This window comes from Galleria mellonella, unplaced genomic scaffold (genome assembly GCF_026898425.1).
Source record: "Galleria mellonella isolate WM207_F2 unplaced genomic scaffold, CSIRO_AGI_GalMel_v1 utg146, whole genome shotgun sequence".
In the NCBI taxonomy this organism is placed as follows: domain Eukaryota; kingdom Metazoa; phylum Arthropoda; class Insecta; order Lepidoptera; family Pyralidae; genus Galleria; species Galleria mellonella.
The window spans coordinates 6,387,614-6,408,548 of record NW_026441999.1 but is presented as its reverse complement, the minus strand read 5'-3'; the positions used below and the strand labels follow the sequence as shown (position 1 = coordinate 6,408,548).

At 35.1% G+C, this 20,935-nt stretch overlaps 2 protein-coding genes across 4 annotated transcripts in view; one reads left to right on the top strand and one right to left on the bottom strand.

Moving 5' to 3' along the window:
• Window positions 1–200: 200 nt before the first annotated feature.
• Window positions 201–5,343, top strand: LOC113523218 (zinc finger protein 271-like). 3 transcript variants are annotated; one of them, XM_031909009.2, is made up of 4 exons: window positions 201–302; window positions 412–570; window positions 1,465–1,995; window positions 2,686–5,343. In XM_031909009.2, exons 3-4 carry the CDS (start codon window positions 1,474–1,476, stop codon window positions 4,645–4,647), a joined length of 2,484 nt encoding a protein of 827 aa, XP_031764869.2. In that variant the 5' UTR covers window positions 201–302; window positions 412–570; window positions 1,465–1,473; the 3' UTR covers window positions 4,648–5,343. The 3 variants fall into 3 exon arrangements, with proteins under 3 accessions (XP_031764869.2, XP_031764871.2, XP_026764901.2); XM_031909011.2 differs by lacking the exon at window positions 412–570; XM_026909100.3 differs by having other exon boundaries at window positions 207–570.
• A 2,584-nt stretch (window positions 5,344–7,927) lies between these two features.
• Window positions 7,928–20,935, bottom strand: part of LOC113522209 (neutral alpha-glucosidase AB) — a 42,917-nt gene continuing 29,909 nt past the window's right edge. Inside the window, exons 11-20 of the mRNA XM_052891850.1 lie at window positions 20,369–20,511; window positions 19,463–19,560; window positions 18,368–18,487; window positions 16,417–16,582; window positions 15,815–15,951; window positions 14,759–14,871; window positions 13,612–13,769; window positions 12,367–12,480; window positions 10,986–11,095; window positions 7,928–10,127 (exon numbers count right to left, since the gene is read on the bottom strand). Coding sequence (XP_052747810.1) covers window positions 9,914–10,127; window positions 10,986–11,095; window positions 12,367–12,480; window positions 13,612–13,769; window positions 14,759–14,871; window positions 15,815–15,951; window positions 16,417–16,582; window positions 18,368–18,487; window positions 19,463–19,560; window positions 20,369–20,511 — 1,373 coding nt within the window. The 3' untranslated portion in view covers window positions 7,928–9,913. The remainder of the gene's footprint in view (window positions 10,128–10,985; window positions 11,096–12,366; window positions 12,481–13,611; window positions 13,770–14,758; window positions 14,872–15,814; window positions 15,952–16,416; window positions 16,583–18,367; window positions 18,488–19,462; window positions 19,561–20,368; window positions 20,512–20,935) is intronic.

Below are 20,935 nucleotides of genomic sequence, written 5' to 3'. Positions count from 1 at the left end.
GAAACGGATCTCCGTCCAACTTCATCTATCATCCTTCACACCAGTGTACACCAATAACGTGGATGGAATTACTATTCCATTTTCACTTATAAAAAAATCAACTAAGAACAAGGAACTGTTGGACTGATATTGATTGATGGCTATCTGTGTGCGTTTGAATGACTGGTAAAGACTGTCAAATGTCAATGTCAAAATGCACAGTCGGATCGAAATATTTCGCCACTGATGCTTTGATAATTTGCCTAAAAAAACTAATTTTTCTATCTTTCTTGTAATTATTTGGTTAAATTATTTAAAATGAAGTAAGTAAATGGTTGTTAATAAAATAAGTAGTACAATATTTTATTTTATTAAAGAGCGCTGCTGTAATGTATGTAGTTACACAGGTTGAAGGTAACATACTAATTGCAGGCGCTGTTATTCGGAACTTAATTAATTGATAATATTGATATTATTTTTTGAAAGATATGGGTAACCATAAGGGCAGTTTTCAAGCATCACAACATTGTATCTGCTCAAAAATAATTTCACATAGCATTATATATTGGAACTAAATTGGATCCTAAAATTGTAAGTTTAATTTGCATAATTCTTATTAGCCATAATCTTATTCGGAGGTGATATTATAGCGAAATATGGCAACGTCACAATTAACTGTCAATTTTCAAAAACAATTTTAAAATTTCAATGTCTCTCAATTATTATTTGAAAAGTGCTCTATTAGCAAACATAACATTTAATACATACAATTATAATTGTATGATTAATACAACATTATTATAATATGCAACATTAATAAAAACATCTCTGGTGTTGAATAATTAATATAAAATTTATTGTATTTTATGTGAAATAATTTGTTAGCTTTAAGAAGCTGTTTTGTAAATAGACAAATAAAAAATAATTCAACCATTCACTGCAATCGACTAGTCCTTGAGCAAGTTTATACTATATTATAAATACTAGATAATAAATATAAGAAAAACATATACTATATAAGTAGGTAGGTATTGTATATATTTATAGTGTATGTATTTATGTAATATTTTATTATATATTTTAATATTTTATTTAACTGTATATTTGTTTATGTATTAATAGTTGTAGCACTTCAGCTGTCCGCTAACGAAATGCTTTCTTACTGTACTGGGTTGACTGGAAGAGATCTCTGTCAGAGATAAGTCCACCCTTGCTCACAACATTTATAAATAGATTATTTTATATGTAACTTACAAGTGCAATAAAGAATAAAGAATATATAAAATTAATTAATAAATAATTACACGGAGTGGTTTCATTAACAATAAGCTTTTAAGGGAACCAGCATTTTGTACCTGGCATCTGTCACCAGATTTTTGTGGTTTAATTTTCAAAATAGTTCAGAAATAGGTAACTCTTTTGAAAGTGCACCACCCTATAGTAAAGTTAAAATAATTACTTATTATTATGTAAATTGTATTACAGCACAGCATAATGGCTCTGCAAAATACAGATATCACGTTAGAGATCACTAGTGAATTAGAACAACCTGAAAATCCAGATATTAAGCAAGAATTAGAAAGAGAAGAAACAAACATAACTGTGCATATTAAGAGCGAAGAAGATGATGAGCGTGAAGACGGTGATAATGAATTTGAGAACATCCAATTGGAAATCAAGGAAGAAACCATTTATCCATGTTATGAGAAAGATATGTCAACGAACCCATCACATAGTAATATAATGGTAAATTTACCTGTACTATCTCAGAATTTAGATATAGAAGGCTATGAGGACATGACCAAAAATGAGAGGGAAGAAGTGGATGCAACAGAAATGGAGAATAATATGGAAGTGAAAGAAGAAACTGGTGCTGTTGATGAATCGGTTGTGACATATGATTATCCAAATTTTGATGACACAGGCAGTATGGACAGCAGAGATGCAGCAGTCTTAGGCAATGTGGAAACATGTTTACAAGAAGAAATCAATATAAAAACAGAAGGTGTTCTTTTAGTAAGTATTCTGTGAAAATATTTACACAGATATCTGCTGACTTTGGCATTTTTTATCCTATACTACCATCTTTATAATCAATTTTCGATAAATGTTCAAATTCTATGCCAATTTTGATATGCAGAATAGAATATATTGTTACATTAAATATAAAACTGTATATATCTTCCAAAAAGTATAATTTCTACATTTTTAAACTGAATAACAATCTAAAGTTACAACAGTAACTAAAATTTTTTTTATATCACTGAGGTGGCAAACAAGCATATGGCACACCTGATGGTAAGCGGTTACCGTAGCCTATGAACACCTGCAATACTAGAAGTATTACGCACGCGTTGCTGATCCACAATAACTATCATTATAGTAGTTGATAAAGTTTTTCTATTATTAGTGGGGTTTTGAGTTATAACAGGGTTTTAAATGCCAGTCATATAATGTACTGTATAGCTCAATTTATTTAGGTTAATTTTAAATCATGTGTGTATGAAAAGATTGATGAATATGGGAGAAGCGAAAGAGGTTTGTTTGAATCGAAGCATTTGGCGTTCCATTGTTTCTGCCTACCTAGCTACCTAGGTAGTTTAGTACCTAGCTAGTTTCTACCTACCTAGACAGGCGTGACAGATATGTATGTATGTATGTAATTTTAAATCACTAATTAATCTTGGTAATCATTATCTATTTAAGGATCATGAAAAAGAAGTATTGGGTAAACTTAATGTAAAAGAAGAAGCAGAGTTAACAGTAACAGAAACTCATTTGATATCCAATAAAGTGATCAATACCACATCAACTATAACAAACCCGCAGGATGGGTTAATCCAATCACAAACCACTAAAACATTAGTTATGGAGATTCTCCCCATGCCTCATGGGTCTGTTGCTTTGTCAAAGATAGGCAACCCTGAAGAAATATTGCCTACAACATATGACGATTCAGATCAATACAATGATATGTTTCAATTAAATTCCATAACGGGGAATGTTTTGTCATTAGAACAAGAGGCATATGGTCTATTAAAAACAAATACAAAACAGGTAACTCCTAAATTTTATGCCTGTTCAAAATGCCCTAAGACACTCACAAGTAATTATGCATTAAAGAGACATTTAAATGTGCATGATGGTATTGAAAAAAGGGCAATGGGAATCATCAAAGGTCAAAGAACAAGGCAAGAAAATTTTGAACGGAAACTAAACGAGAGTTTGATAAAGAGACTTGGTAAGCAAGAAAAGTCTAAACGACTTGAATCAAAAATCAAGAAGGAACGTCGGAAACTAATTAAAGTAGAAATTAAACCTAAGACAAGTCAATCAAATACGAAATCAAAACACCAAAGTAATAAAGTGGAAGATAAGAATGAAAAGGTAACTCAAGTAGATGTCAAGGTAAAGGAAATAAAAAAGGAAGGATACGAATGTACCTGTGGCAAGACCTTCCGTCGCAGAAGTAGAATGGAGACTTGTTTGCGATCACACGACCTATTCTTAGACACAAACTCTCGTTATCCTTGTTTAACTTGTAGAAAACAATTTAGAGACAAAGATGAGTTGGCATTACACAGAAAGCGGTTACATCGAAAGAAATTCCCTTGCAAATTCTGTCCAACAGATTATAGTACAAGAAAGGAGCTCTTTAAACATTTACAGATACACCAAAAAGTTCAACTCATGGAATATAAAGTTATATCTGAAATTGTTAAAGGCAAACAGAAGTTGCGATGTTTTATGTGTGCAAAGAGTTACACTGAACTCTCAGAGTTGAAATCTCATGTGATGGAAGATCACAAGGAGCCCTATAGTTGCCCTCATTGTTATGGTACTTTTTCGAAAATTATTGACTTTGGCAATCATACAAAAACTTATCACCCAGAAGTAGAAGGTCAATCTGTTCTGGATGTTCTTGAAGCGTTCTCTAAGCTGGTTAAGGCCTGGAAGTGCGAGGAATGTGGCCTGCAGTTTCACGAGGCAGATAAACTGGCTCTGCATCAGATAGAAAAACATAGCAATGACTCTAAAGCAATTTTCCCAGAGTCCCAGTTTCAATGTGCCGACTGTCGCCGCGTTTTCATAAGTCAGAAAGGTTTAACTTCTCACAGAAGGATACATCACAGCACCGAGGCCAAAGAAGAATCGGAGGATGTGGTAAAGGGCGTAATGTGTTTAGAATGTCGAAAAATTTGCCAAGACATGGACGCGTTAAATTCACACATGCGGCTGCATTCACCAGACAGGAAGTATCCGTGCAAATTTTGCGACTTCCGCTTCGCCACACCCGAAAAGAGGAAAGCGCACGCCGAATTACATACAGGAGATATGAAATACGTGTGCTTTATTTGCGAGTACCAGTGCAGTTCAGAAAATCGGCTCAAGCAACACAAATTATCGGTAAAACATTCAAATATGAAAGAGTTTCTGCTTACGGGCAAGCCTTTGATTGAACAAGGGCAGTCGACATCGAAAGACGAGTGTGTTAAGAAGAGAAAGAAAGTTAAAAAGGATACTGACAGTGAAACTAGTGTTGAAGTGCCCTGCGATATTTGTGGTGATAAATTTAGTTCCGAAAATGAAATGCTAGAACATAAACAGACTCATCCCTTCATAGAATTTCCCAATGATGATCAACCCACTAGAATATTTTTCAAATAAATACTTGCCTATATAGAGAATTTTACAAAGACTGGCAATTTGTGACTTACTTTGTACCTATGTGTTTGCTGTTTCATATTTTTTTTTTTTTTGTTATATACGATACTTTCCACGTTACACAAACTTGTAAGACACGAATTATCTGAATAAGTATGTTATAAACAAGCTGTAATATATGTTTGAAAGTAATATATACTAGAGTTCAAACAAAAGTTGATACTTACATAACGCCTTGTTTTTCATTATGATTATTGTCATACGCGGTTATTAGGTCCCCTTTTGATAAAACTGCGAACTTAAAATACATACAAGCGTCCTGGAAGATGCCGATTCCAGTGAAAAAAGTTACATTTAATTCTAAATTCAACAAAATTCAATTGTTTTATTTTCTTTAGTTTAATTAGAACTGTGATTTATCATATTATGAGGGAAAATTATTTGCCATTGTTGACTAGTCTAAGATTTCATATTAGTTATTTAAACATGTTTCAAACAAGAAATTGTTTAAATTTTTTATATGTACAGGGTGTGGTGTGGTAATGGGTATAACAAGTTGAAATTCAGTAAATTGCAGTATCTATTTATAAAAATGAATTAATTTTCCTAAGAAATGTGTCGTTACATATAAATTAAGAACCTTTAAATCGATCATGTGACTGCATGGTTTATATGTAATATTAAAAATAATTTTATATATAGGCTGTTTTTTTAATACTATTACTGGGTTTCGTCTTGATATACAAATCGAATTTAAACTATTAGCGTGTTTTTAAAGGAGTTTTCTACCCTTTTGAAAGAAATGGGCCAATATATGTAAAATTTTTGAGACTCCCACTAACTTAATAGTTGGACTGTTTTTCAATCCATTATACTTAGAAAATAGAAGTTCAATTTCACTGGTATAATACTTCCTTGGGGGAGGAGCGGGGAGGAATGGATTGTTAGTGATGAGGTCTAACTACTCCTTATCAAGCGACCTCCGCGCTGTTCCCCCTGGAAATTCGTGGTTTATGTTGAATTAGTTACGATGGGCCAACTGAGCTAATTTACCTTCATCACCATTAGTCACTGATGATAATGAGAGGAAATTAGCTCAGTCCTATCCTATCATCAGTCACTGATGCTCCGCCTGTGTACACCGATAGCGCAGGCGGCGTCACTATTTCATTTTCACCCATTAAAAAAAAAAACTCCCTTAGAAGAATGCTAATGATTTCAATATGACCTTTACAGTACACCCTACATAATTAAATATAGGGAACTAGAGTGTTTTATTGTTTTTAAGAAATATATGAAAATTGTGTATGAAATATTTTTGATACTATTCGCGTTCATGACTCTCCACACTGGCTATCACAATAAAAATATATTAACCCTTTGCACTCCAGCCTAGTAACTCATAGAAGATACCAATAACTCCAGCACTATATAAGTTACATATACATATTTGGGCCTCTAGACAAGTGGCAAGCGAATTCGTCGATGGAATCGACATCGCTAGCAATTTACTGGGTACAGAGAAATAACACCTGAGGCCTCAGGAATGGCAACGCATGGGGGGTATCATGGGCGAAACAGTATACTCTGTTATGTCCATGGTACTGCCCATGTTTATAGGCGACGGTTACCACTTTCCATCAGGTGGGCCGTCAACTTGTTTGCCATTCTTAGTAGTATAAAAAAAAAAAAAAACATAAGTCCGTAAGTTGAAATAGTCACCCGGCGTTGCCATCTCTTTCTTTCTCACGGATTCGCTAGCGATGTCTACTCCATCGACGAATTCGCTTGCCACTTGTCTAGAGGCCCTGTGATGTAAAAGAAAAATGGAATAGTTGCAATAAAACATTTATTTCTTAGCTATTTTATAAAGGGTGCCGAGTCAGTAAAACAACCGTGTCGTCGTAGCCGCGACAGTGGATTTATTCTTAGCATTTTAATGTCGCAAATGCGGCGACAACGGAGTGAAAAAGGGACCTAACAAAAAAACAGTATATGCGCAAAACATTAACTTCAAAAGCCTACTCTATGTGAATTAGAGCGTTGTAAAGGAATAATTTGAAATAATTAAAATTATATTTTAATATTATAATGAGTTAGTCGATTAAATTATTTTAATTAGTTTTCGCTACCTATAATATATTTGCGACTGGTAACACTTGAAGACCGACTATTATTATTATGAACTAACCTCCCTGTCGAAGTTTTTCTAAAAGACTATAGTATAGGGTTCTTCAAAAGAGGGGGTAAAGAGGTTTTTTCAGGGTCGGCAACGTGCGCGTAATACCCCTGGTATTGCAAGCGTTCATAGGCTACGGGAACCGCTTACCATCAGATGAGCCGTATGCTTGTTTGCCATCTCAGTGGTATAAAAAAAGAAGTAAAAAGCCTATAGCCAATTATTACATTACTTTTATATTTCTATAACAATTATCAATTTGTAAATTTCCAAATGTCTGTAAATAAATATAGTCTGGGTACATAACGCTACTGATGAAGTTCAAAATACAATTTCATCCAAATACAATAAAAAGAGGGTGGAACTTTTTTTATTATCAAGATATTTTTATAAAATCACTGGCGAACTAAGAGTGCTCTAATATCGGTGCTTACAGAAGTTGCAATTCGTTTAAAGAGACGCAGAAAAACAATGTCGTTTCAAGCGGACGACTTCGTATATTTTTTTTCTATCAAAATAGAAGTTATTCACTGACATAATATTACTTATTAGAGGCACGGAATTGTCACTAACCGGTGGCAAAATTCGATATAATTGAAAATAAAAGCTATATAAAAGAGGTACTAGTGACAATGTCACAAGGGTGACATTTGGCACTCTTATGGGATTTATTTATTTATAGGCCAACCAACAGTATATTACATTATGATATAACAGACATTAAATATAATACAATATTAATGCGATGTATGACATAATAGTGACAATTCCGTCATTACTATTCCTACAGTCTCTATAATTTTAAAATTTGGAAGTCAAAGAATACCGTATTTCAGTATATCAGGAATTCTCATGCTATATGTTAATGGACATTTCTGTCTTGACACGCGTTGCTAACAGAATTTAACTAGAATTTCTTAAAAATTAAACGAAAGCTTCTGGATATACATAAATTGTGATATGCGTAGATGCCACAGAAAATACAGTTTTTTTTTAAGCTTGGAAGCGATGTTATTTGTAGAGGTAAAACTAGGCACCAGTGCGTGATAGCCCCAAAGTACCTAATGAAACTACAATCTATTGGATTTTTAGAAATAAAAGAAATTATTAATATTAAAATTGTTTTATTATCACTCTGCATGATAAAACTTCTGTACCCGTCAAGAAAATACTAATACCCTCAAAGCTCAATTAGTATCCACCGCAAATTGTTTAGAAACAAAAAATGTTTACTATTTTTGTATACAATTGATTTTGATCTTGACTTTATTTCTAAACAAAATGCGTGAATCAAAACAACCAGTTAACCATTTCACTGCCAGCTAACGAGAATTACGAATATATCTCGACAATAATGTGACCTTAATTGGATTAATAAAAAAAAAAACATTAAAGTAACTGTATAAAATGATGACATTGTTCAATTATTCAATTAGATAAAACGTCACTTAAATCTGAAAGAAACTTAATACTAAGTATGACAAGAACATATTCAAAATTGTCACGAATGTGACAAAAATGAGACATCGTCGAGATTTATGCATCAACAACTGTTTCACTTGGCATATTTAATATAAAAGGCAATTTGACATTTTTTTACGGAAATTACAGCGTATAAAATTAACAAACGGCTTAAATATTTTTTAATTAATTTTAAATAATATTATTTATAATAATTGCACTTTGTTTTACTTTTTTATTACAATGTTTTTGGATTAGTGTTTATTTTTAATGATTAAATTAATAGGTGTGTAAATTGTTTAAATACTGTAAGTATGCCAAGTATATATAAAAACAGAGTATACATAATATTATGTGTCATACTATTTTTTTTATTATCTTACCATATTGTGTACTATATTTATATTATTCTATATGACATTGAATCTACGTTTGACTGGATTGTAAATAACGTATTGCTATATCAAAGTATAAAAAAAGTTGGCTAAACTTTCACAATGGCATAGGGGACTAATGTGAGTTGCCACATTATATTATACTACATTATAGAAGTGGGACGTCATAGTAAATTACGTCCGAATATTGTTTGCCTAGCTTTTAAGAGAGTTGGTTATGCAAAATTCGCATCTCAAACTTGATCAATATTGTAATTAAATATGTTTAAAAAATACAAGTTAAATAAATAATGAAGTTATAATTTGTCTATTTTATAAAAGTAAATGCTTGGTTTTCATGGCTAAGTCCATTTTGATTAAATTTGGTATGAGAATTGCACAAAAGGATATCAACTACGTTTTATACCAACCTTTAAAGGGGAGGAAATAAAGTGGCCAGTAAAACTAGTAATTTCATATAGCATAATAAGGATGGTGGGTGAATTATCTATTACTGTAATTTACTGTTAACAGGGTATATGCTTCGTTAGCAAACCTCCACACCGGTCCCCTTGGTCAACAACGTGCTGAATTCGATTGTTATCATTGTAAACAAATATCGCAAGCCGTAAAAAAAATACAGCAGAGTGGCAACTCACCGAGATTGACATGCAGTTAGAGTATACAATCTACTGTAAGTTGTATTGACAATCTTGGCTGTTTACACCCCAAATCAAACCACCGGCTTCCCCATATCGAAATACATTCAACGACATAAGACTTCTTTGAAGTCTGAAAATCTCTTATTGGCGTTTTAATGAACACAAATGTGAAAATTTGGCTTTTACTCAATTATTTGAATAAAATTTCATATAAATTAATTTCACGTAGTTAATTCACAAAATCCAGTTAGAATATTTTTTTTTTTATTAACAAACATGATGTATAGGATTTTAAATCTATATTAGTTTAGGACCTGGCAGTGTATTTATTTCATATAATGTTAAAAATACTAACTAATAATACAAACTCTTTAATTTAAAGGACCTTTAATGTATGTGAAAGTTTGAAAAGGTATTTCTATTGCACGATCACAGTTAAACAAAATTATATTTTGTATATAAGTAATCTAGCACAAACAAATTTGTGTTTACAGCTGGTAACAACATACTAAAACATTTGTATTAATTTAAAATTACCTAATATCATATCTAAGTTTCATTAAAACACCAGTAAGTATGCACATGTATCAATTTTAATAACTGAACGTTATCTTCCAAGGTTTAGCCATGCTGGCACCAGGCTTCCTTATTACGAGCACATCATTGCCTTTGTGCAGCGTCATTAGCAGGGCTGTTTGTTTCTCGTTCTGGCTGAGTTTGGCTGTTTTTGGCGGAGTCTTTAAGCCCGCTATGACGATACGCTCCACCCACGATCGGGTGGGATACGAGGCACTGTCGTCGATGAATCTGTGGATGTTTTTTTTGTTTTAATAACTATTTTATCTATTACTATTTTATTACTGTCTGAGGATTGTCACAATTTTACACCGCTCTACCCGCTGACATTGACGCTCCTTTCCACTTTGGGTGTTGCTGGATGAGAATACTTCTAGAGTTAAGTTCGTCCTTGTACATTTGCTTACCTCTGTCATATTTTTATTTATAATTAGTGTGTACAATTCAGTGCTAAATAAAAAAAAAAAATTTAATTAAATCAATATTTGTTATGCGGACATTCTTGCCATTTCAGATATTTATTATTTATTTAATTTATTTATACTTTATTGTACACAAAAAATATATTGTTATAATTTACTTTAAATAAAGATGTACAACAGGCGAGCAGAGTTAACTCTGTAAGTGTTCTCTTCCAGCAAACCCTAAGTGGAAAGAAGCATTAATTTCCAGCGGGCAATGTGTGTACAATAAATGGAAACAGTATTACTTACTATTATATGTAATTATTAAAATAATTTATTATATTATTTTAATTTATGAAATGAGTTTGTTAAATAATTTCAAGGGACGAATCTGTAAATTTGTAGGTAGTATAAATTGGTTTACAACTGATAGACTTATGAGGCAACAATTGGACCTCGCAGTAGACCTATACATGGCAGCATATAAAGAAAAATAAAATACGTCAAATTTAATCTTACTGATCACCAGCATCAGTTTAAAACAACTGGAACATTTGATATTACCCAAATTGCAAAAATCCATATTTTTTTTTCTTTTTTAATGATTCAGTGAAAATTAACATAACACAATTCTTGTAATTTTTTTTTTTCGACATGTATTACTTTAAATATTTCTTTTACTTACGAGTAAGTAATGCCCTCTGGTGTGTACTTCACTTTTGAGTAAATATACTTCTTCTCCTTGTAATCGTAGGTCTCCCCGTCGTCAATGTACAGAGTGCCTTCCGATGTGTTCTGCCGTGTATAATAAACGAATTAAAATAATAATTCTCATACATACGCAACGATAGATACGTTTTCGATATATGATGATCAGTTATAATGGTAGCAGCGTCCGGCATACTGTTCTTTCTCACGACTGAGATTACGAAAACGTATCTACCGGAAGTTTTGTTTGCTACTTGTCTAGAATGACTAGTCATTAACAAGAATAAAAACAAATACCGTCTTTTGAACGAAAATAGAATAAAAAATTGTGTCTTAAAAATTTGGTGGCATTTACTTAATGTATACGATTCTTAATAATACTATAAATATAAAAGAGAATATGTTTCGTCGCTTCTTGATGCCTTAACGACTTAGAGTAAGAAACAGTGTGACTAGAGAGGAGTGTGGACTGAAAGACGATGTAGTGACAAAAATCGAAAAAGGAATGTTGCGTTGGTTCGGCCATTTGGAGAGGATGGATGAAAGAAGAATTACGAAAGAGATTTATCGAGCAAGAATGAATGGAGATGTCGGTAAGGGCCGCCCTAGACGGACATATGTTGACCAAATAGGCGACGTGCTGAAGAAGGGCCAAATTAAAAGTACCCGTAACCGGCGAGCGTGTATGAAAAGATTGATGAATGTGGAAGAAGCGAAAGAGGTTTGTTTGAATCGAAGCATTTGGCGTTCCATTGTTTCTGCCTACCCTAATGGGAGACAGGCGTGACAGATGTGTATGTATGTATGTACAATCACTATAAAATTTGGTACACATACTGTTTGTGGCGGAAAAGTATATAGACTACTTAATCTATCCCCGCTACCGTAGGTGCATTTAAAGAGTCAACAGGGATTGTTCACCCCAAAATCATCCAGTGCCCAATGCGAGCCAAGCTTCGTAAGACATGTCTGAGAAAATATAGATATTTAAGTCCCCCCCCCCCCTCCCCTCCTGAAAAGTCATCTCATTTATTATCATTATCTACTCGTGGGTAAAAATACTAGGGGAAATAAACACTCGATCCAACTCCACCATAGTGGGGGAAAGGGATAGTTAGTAATGGAGACTAAAAGCCTATTGCTAGCAATATACCCGACCAGGTCGACCTCCTCGTAGTCCCCCACTGGAAACCATCTTGCTGAATTCCAGGTGTATTCATCACCATAGACTAACTGACCTGCATCATTCTCACCTATCATCCCTCACTGGTGCCCCGCTAGCGTATACCGTCAGCGCAAGCGGGGTTACCATTCCATTATCATCTAGTAAGAACTCCACCCCATAGTGTAATACTCACATTCCAGTCAAGCGCGAGCACGAGCGTGTAGGGGTCGTGCGACATCAGCGAGGACGACCTCCGCACACGTTCCTTGCGCCACACGGCCGACCCGCCGCGCTGGTACACCGGCGTCTGTACGAAATTGAACCTTATTTTTTATTGAATTAGGTGTTATAATACCGATCCCTGCATATAATGGGCTACACCTTCCTTTCCCGTGGGTGTCGAAAAAGGTGAATAAGGGAGCTTAATAGTTAAGGGATGGGCAGCAGCGTCTCTCTTAAAACATCACCAAAGCCTGACTGCGGTTGCCAACTCACCTGCCAAGTTTGGCAACTATAAGCCAAACCTTTATGGGGGAGGCTTATGTTCAGCAGTGGACAATTATATGATGGTGATGATGATAATGAATAAACGTAACAATTTTTTTTCTAAATGTCAAATATTTTATTTCCAAATCAGATTTCCTTAACATAATTAACTTAGTAAGTTTGGAATAGGGAAGTATTTCAAACTTGCATCCATTTTCACTACATTTTACCATGAATCACAAAGCGAACTCTTTATATTCCATTTTCATTATATAATATTGTTCACTTTAGATGTAATAATTGCATGGCAACATTCTCGATAATTTATACAAATATTTTATTCTTCTATGTGGCAATTAATAATTTTGACTGGAGGTAGGAAGATAAAAAAAAGTTGGTTGGTCTCTGCTCTTAAATACAGAAACAGGACAGTTTTGTCGTTGTCGCTCATAAAGTATTTAATAAGTATAACATTTAATTTCACAATCGTGAGACTTTAGTTTTAGAATTTAATATTTTTGTTTTATAAAAAGAACTACGCAAAAGATAATTTCTCGTGTCGTTCTTAAATATTTAAAAAGACAATTCAAGATTGAAACGTCTGTCGGAGGATTCAAGATCGAAACCCTTAGTTCTTATAACATTTAAGAGGTAATCTCAGGTAACTTTAGCACGCTTTAGGGAACTGAGTGATCTGAGTATGTTGTAAAAGGAATTTTCGCTAACCAAAGGGTAAGTCATTTGAACTAAGTTTGAATCTAGGTAGTTTAGTAGTACTTTTAAAACAACTGGTCGGTTTTCGCATTCACAAATCTTTCAAAAAAATTATCGTACATACAGTCCACTTATATTCTCGCACAAATATAAAGAGCCTCTCTTTAATAAAATAAGTGCCACAAAATCACAGCAATTATTTAAGTCTTTAATTTTCAAAAAGAAAATGACAGCGAACCTTAGCAATGTTGACTTCCTGCGTGAAATACCCGTTAGCTTGGTGCGGCTGGTAGCTGTCCACGTCGTACCACAGAGTCTGCGTGTCCGCTCCCGGGAGGTACACCTTCACGGAGGTCACACCGGACTCTACCACTGGACGGACTAGCAGCCTGTCTCCTGTACACATTTATATATTCTTATGGTAAATGGAAAATAATCAAAAAGCGATCATTAATTGAAGTTTAATATATGTATTTAATATAAGTGTTTTTTTTAAAGATACCAAGTCTGTTTAAAAACAATTGCTTTTATGCCGCCATCTTGTGGCTGCGGCCATTTTAAAAATATTCCAATATTGTTTACTGCATTTTGTATTGAGATTAGAAATATGCAGAACATATGCAAATTTTAAACAAAAACAACTTTGTTTCTGGTTGTTTGTAACTCAACTTGAAATATTTGACTGAAACAAACTAACAAACATTGCAATATGCAATATTGCAATAAATTTTATGCTAGTTTTTAGTAACGCCAACTTGTAAGAAAGAGGTCACCAATTGTCTCATAAAAATGCTTTAAAAAACTATGTACAATCCCTTCACAATTCTTGTGTATTACTTTATTGCATTCCTCTTTTAACATGAAATCTACCTATGTCTATTGTAACTATGTAAGACTAAGACAAAATATGTATACTGCTGCTGACCAATTATTTTATTTCAACATCTTAGCAAATCTATAACTACGCGAGATATATTTTGGATTTTTTTTTTATACAACTTAGAATGGCAAACAAGCTGACAGCCCACCTGATGGAAAGTGGTAACCGTCGCCTATAGACATGAGCAGTACCATGGACATAACAGAGTACACTGTTTCGCCCATGATATCCCCCATGCGTTGCCATTCCTGAGGACTCAGATGTTATTCCTCTGTACCCTGTAAATTCACGCCATATCCCACCCTACAAACCGAAACACAGCCATGCAAACACAACTGCTTCACAGTAGAAACACGAATGGTACAGAGGCACCCAAGCAACGACTTTTGTACAAAGTCTCCCTCTGGTTTGTTTTGTTTGTTTCCTCCCTTGTTTGCTTTTGAATTTATTGTGATTATCAATATTCATAAAAGTCGCTTGATATGTTTCTTTTGAGTGAACTTACCCAGCAGGTACTCATTGTCGATGGTGAAGGTGGCTTCCTCTTTGGGGTACTGTTGGAACAGCGGCCGCATTACAGGTAATCCATCTCTGGAGTGCTCGAAGAACAGTGTGTACCTAAGAACATAGATATTTAGTTTTACAAATTTTTTGAATGCTAGAGTTGCAACATAAGTCGCTTTTTTTATCATTTATATGCACAAATTTCGAAAGTATAAAAACAAAAACATTCTGGATTGTGTATCAAGATAAAGCTTTTTTTTAGGTTAATTCAACTTAAAAGCTGCATCCAATTTGATGCAGAAGTTTTTGCATATTGCTAAAACAAATGTACAGACATACATAATTTCTAAAAATAATTATTTTGACATTTACTAGTGTTTGTTTATAACACTTTATACATACATATCTGTCACGCCTGTCTCCCATTAGGGTAGGCAGAAACAATGGAACGCCAAATGCTTCGATTCAAACAAACCTCTTTCGCTTCTTCCACATTCATCAATCTTGTCATACACGCTCGTCGGTTACGGGTACTTTTAATTTGGCCCTTCTTCAGCACGTCGCCTATTTGGTCAACATACGAGTACGTCCGTCTAGGGCGGCCCCTACCGACATCTCCACTAACACTTTATTATACAATAAAATCTTAAATTACAGGATACAGAGTTCTTAAGAAAAGAATAAGCACAATGGCTGATTTATCCCATAAAAGGGATTTCTTTCAGTCAACCTTTGAGTATCTTAATAGAAATTGTGAATAGACAAAAAAAAAATTAATAATTAAAAATTAATTATTACTCATTTTATTTTTCTAACTATCTTTAATATACAAACATGTAAATCCTGTGTAAGGGGGACATTATATATATATATATATATATATATATATATATATATATATATATATATATATATATATATATATATATATATATATATATATATATATATATGTCATATTCACTTACCATCAGGTGGCTACGGAATCGCCGTACGTATACGTATACGTGTGAATGTTGAATAATAAAAAAAATCCTGTGACAGTGTAGACACTCACCAGAGGTCGAGCAGCGCGTAGCGGCGGCGGACGGCGTCCCGCAGCAGGCCGGTGGTGGCCGCCTCGAACAGCCACGGCTCGCGGCGCTTCGTCTCGATGTGCGAGTGGGCGCGGAAGAACGGCTGGTACGCAGCCGCCTGTACACACAAACGTACAATGTACTTACGACAGTACTTAACCTAATGTAACCTTCTTTGCATAATGATGGAATATACCATTATAACAGAGGGAGACTTTGTACAAAAGTCGATTGCTTGGGTACCTCTGTCCAATTCGTGTTTCAACCGTGAAGCAGTAGTGTTTGCATGGCTGTGTTTCGGTTTGAAGGGTGGGATATGGCGTGAATTTACAGGGTACAGAGGAATAACACCTGAGTCCTCAGGAATGGCAACGCATGGGGGGTATCATGGGCGAAACAGTATACTCTGTTATGTCCATGGTACTGCTCGTGTCTATAGGCGACGGTTACCACTTTCCGTCAGGTGGGCCGTCAGCTTGTTTGCCATTCTAAATTGTATAAAAAAAAGCATGTCTGCCATTCTAATTTGCATAAAAAACCCAGTATTACAGACTTCTTACTAATTAAATGTTACACCACTGACCTGGTACCACCTGGTCATCAGCTCGGCATCTGGGTTCTTGAAGAAGCCTCCAACGTCGGAGCCGCAGAAGCTGACACCCGACATGGCTACCGAGATGCACATGGGAACCGAAGCGGCCAGAAAGCCCCACTCGGCGGTGTTGTCGCCAGTCCACATAGCAGCATACCTTTATGAGGGTAAGCATTCTTGGTATTAATACTAAACTTTAGATTATGCTGTAGTGTAAGCTACTAGTATAAGTTGTGTGGTCCCAGCATAGACTAGGCCACCCCTTCCTTTCCCATGGTATAATTGCTAAATGACAATTTATTTAATTAGTTTATTTGTAAGTAGTCTAGTACCCACAGTGTAGTTCTTGTATCTACCATTAACTGTCCACTGCTGAACATAGCCTCCCCCATAAGGGGAGTTTTGCCAGTAATTGCCAAGATTAGCAGGCGGGTTGGTAATCGCAGTTAGGCATTTGGTGATGTTTCAAAAGGGACGCTGCTATAGTTCCTTCCACCATAAGCTATCTTAGTCGCCTCTTACGACACCCACTGGAAAGGAAGGGGTGGTCTGTTCTATGCCGGGACCACACGGCCATCTAAAGCTGTTTCGACTGAAATAAATAAATAATCCTACAAGGCCGTATCTGGTTAAGGCAGTATCGTGCGCCATCTACCTTTCTCTCTGTACTTATCAACTATTTATGCCAAGTTGTCTGTAAGAGATTGCTTTTAGCGATAAGGCAGCCTTTTGTATATACACATTCTGTATAAACTCCTTGTATATGTTGCAGTTAAAACTCTTAACCAATCAAAAGTACTTTTTTTTTATGGGTGAAAATGGTATGGTAACCCCGCCTGCGCTAACGGGATACGCTGGCGGAGCACCAGTGAAGGGTGATAGATGAGAATGAAAACAGGCCAGTTAGCCCATCATGATGAATTCATCAGGAATTAACCATGACAGTTTCCAGGGGGAACCGCGAGGAGGTCGACCAGGTTGGGTATATTGTTAGCAATGGGATTCTCAGTCTCCATTACTAATAATCCCTTTCCTCCCCTAATCAAAAGTACTATTGACAAGCAAAATCAGTTAAAAGTACTTTTGACTCAACAGGTTGGTCAAAATGGGTTTTGACTGCAAATTTGCGGTTAGATTAGTTACTTTTAACTGTTATTATAGTGAAAAGTATTATTGAAATTGAAATCCTTTATTTGCTGGAATAAGGTACATTTTTATAGGTGTTACTTTACAAGAAAAATAGTCCAATCTTTTTTTTTTTTTTTATACGACTTAGTATGGCAAACAAGCTGACGGCCCACCTGATGGAAAGTGGTAACCGTCGCCTATAGACATGAGCAGTACCATGGACATAACAGAGTATACTGTTTCGCCCATGATACCCCCCATGCGTTGCCATTCCTGAGGACTCAGGTGTTATTCCTCTGTACCCAGTAAATTCACACCATTCCTGCCACGCCATATTCTGCCACACTGTAGGCGTGCAAATATAAAAACTTATTAAACAAAACATTAAAATAATTTCATCATAATAACATATACATTTGCAATAGTATTTTGTATATTATATCGACTAAAGCATACGGTCAAAAATACTTTTGACTGATTTCGCTAGTCAATAGTACTTTTGACTGGTTAAGAGTTTTGACTGCAACATATCCATCTGTATCGTGCGCAATAAAGTAATTTATTTCTTTTTTTATTATTGACAAGTGTCTGACATTTTTTATGTATTTTTTTTTTTATATAACATTTCGAATTTTAATGACTTATTTAACATTTATTCTTTTTAAGCTTTAATATTCGCATGCCTAATTATGGCGAAATATGAGGACTTGTACTTATTGTAACATCTATACACTTACCATGTTTCTTGTAAATAAATAAATAAATAAAATAAAAATAAATAAAAAGAGTTTATTATCGTCGTGAGTATCGTTACCTCTGCGTGCCGGCGAACGTGGCCCGGGTGAGTATGAAGGGCCGCTGTCCGGGGGCGCGCGCCTGCATGCCGTCGAAGGTGCCGCGGATGTAGAACAGCCCGTACTCGTTGTGCACGTGTCTATGGTACGCACACACACACACACACACACACACATTTTATTATTATTTTTCTACATAAATGATACAATTAACCAAACACATGTTGGTTAACAAAACACATGAAACACATTTACCAGAGGGAGACTTTGTACAAAAGTCGATTGCTTGGGTACCTCTGTGCCATTCGTGTTTCAACCGTAAAGCAGTTGTGTTTGCATGGCTGTGTTTCGGTTTGTAGGGTGGGATATGGCGCGAATTTACTGGGTACAGAGGAATAACACCTGAGTCCTCAAGAATGGCAACGCACGGGGGTTATCATGGGCGAAACAGTATACTCTGTTATGTCCATGGTACTGCTCATGCGTATAGGCGACAGTTACCACTTTCCATCAGGTGGGCCGTCAGCTTGTTTGCCATTCTAAGTTGTATAAAAAAAAAAGTGTCACAATATTATTAAGAACAACGATGTAATGGGGAAGTATATGTATCCTTCGAGATAAAGGTTTTTTTTAATGAATGATAATAGAATGGTAACCCTGCCTGCGCTAACGGTGTTCACCGACGAGGCACCAGTGGAAGATGATAGGTGAGAATGAATGCAGATCAGTTGGCCCACCATGATGAATTCGACAAGAATTAAACATGATGGTTTCCAGGGGGAACCGCGTGGAGGTCGACCTGAGAGGGTATATTGCTGGCAATGGGGCTATTAGTTCTCCATTACTAACAAATTTAATATAAATTTCTTTTTAGCCAAAGGTTGACTGGGAGAGAATGCTATATAGTATTAAGTCCGCCTTTTGTACCAGACATTTTTTTGTAATGTGGTCAATAAAAAATAAATAAATAAATCCCTTTCCCCCTGACAGAGTATATTGGTAGCGATGAGGACTTGTAGCCCCATTGTTAACAATCCGTCCTCTCGTACAATTATACTTATAAAAGTTCACATTTATACTCATAATACTAAGGAACATTGTAATCCATTAGATACCTGTGCTCCCAAAATGAACCGATGCCTTCAACACCATTCTCGGGCGGTTTGTAGTGGCGGCAGTCCTTGGGCATTGTGATTTCTGGACCGTTGAAAACCTAAACAAACCAATATAACCTAATTAACATAATATATATATATATATATATATATATATATATATATATATATTTTAATTCAATTCACTCATAATCGTATTTTCTGATATTGCTCACAACTTAGGTTACACGTTTGTTTTTATTATTTACTTCATTTTCTCGCACTGTATAACTATGTTAAAGTGAATGCTGTGAATACCTATAATAGGCATGTGCATTAATATTGTATTATATTTAATGTTTGTTATACCTATATGTTATAATGCAATATGCTGTTGGTGTTCCTTAAATAAATAAATAAACATTGACTACAACTTTTTAGCAACCTGTTTAGTTTTGCTAAAAAAAATTACAATTAATGGTTTCATATCAAAATGGCTGCAATATGCAAGCTACTTATTGTAATTAATTCCACCCCATTATGTACCACATCCACAGCAAAAAAATCCATAACAAGCTGACGGCACACCTAATGGAAAGTGGTAACCGTCGCCTATAGACATGAGCAGTACCATGGACATAACAGAGTATACTGTTTCGCCCATGATACCCCCATGCGTTGCCATTCCTGAGGACTCAGATGTTATTCCTCTGTATCCAGTAAATTCACGCCATATCCCACCCTTCAAACCGAAACACAGCCATGCAAACACAACTGCTTCACGGTTAAAACACGAATGGGACAGAGTTACCCAAGCAATCGACTTTTGTACAAAGTCTCCCTCTGGTATAAAATATTACTTTATGATCTTATGTTTTTATTTATTTTTTTGTCAATGACCCCCAAAACAACGTATGCAATACATACACTGGGCTCGTTCATGTCATTCCAGATGTGGACATCCTTGCTGGTGCCGGGGAACTTGTCGAAGCTGTATCTGGACGCGTAATAGTCGTGGACCACCGGGTTCAGGAAGTCAGGGTACGAGGAGGAACCTGGCCAGCACCAGCCTGCAAAGAAATTATAATAAACATGGATTAGTTAGAGTGAAGGTACATTATGTTACTACTTGTACTTTTTATTCCAATATATAGGAGACGTTTCTTTCTTTATTCTTTATTGTACACAAACATAACATTATGATTAAGAACAATTCATTTTAAATGTTATAGTTCAAAAATTATAAAACAAATAAATAATAAGCTATTATCGACTATTTATATATAATTAAATGTATTTATTGTACCTTCTGCTTTAGTAGCTCAAAGGATAAGCAAGCTGAAATGCCCATTACGGCTGGTCTTTTAGCTTGAAGAACTGACAGCCAATGGAAATAAGTTGTTGATGACCCCGTACGGGCAAACATAGTGTAAAACAATCCCCCACTATATAGAGTGACGACCTCTAATGCATTGCTGGGAGTAAGTGAAAGCA

Excerpts from the sequence above, each read along its gene's own strand:
- LOC113523218 (XM_031909011.2), top strand. The coding sequence starts at position 1,474 with ATGGCTCTGCAAAATACAGATATCACGTTAGAGATCACTAGTGAATTA. Across the intron at positions 1,996-2,685 it reads AAACAGAAGGTGTTCTTTTA|GATCATGAAAAAGAAGTATT; the intron begins GTAAGTATTCTG and ends TATCTATTTAAG.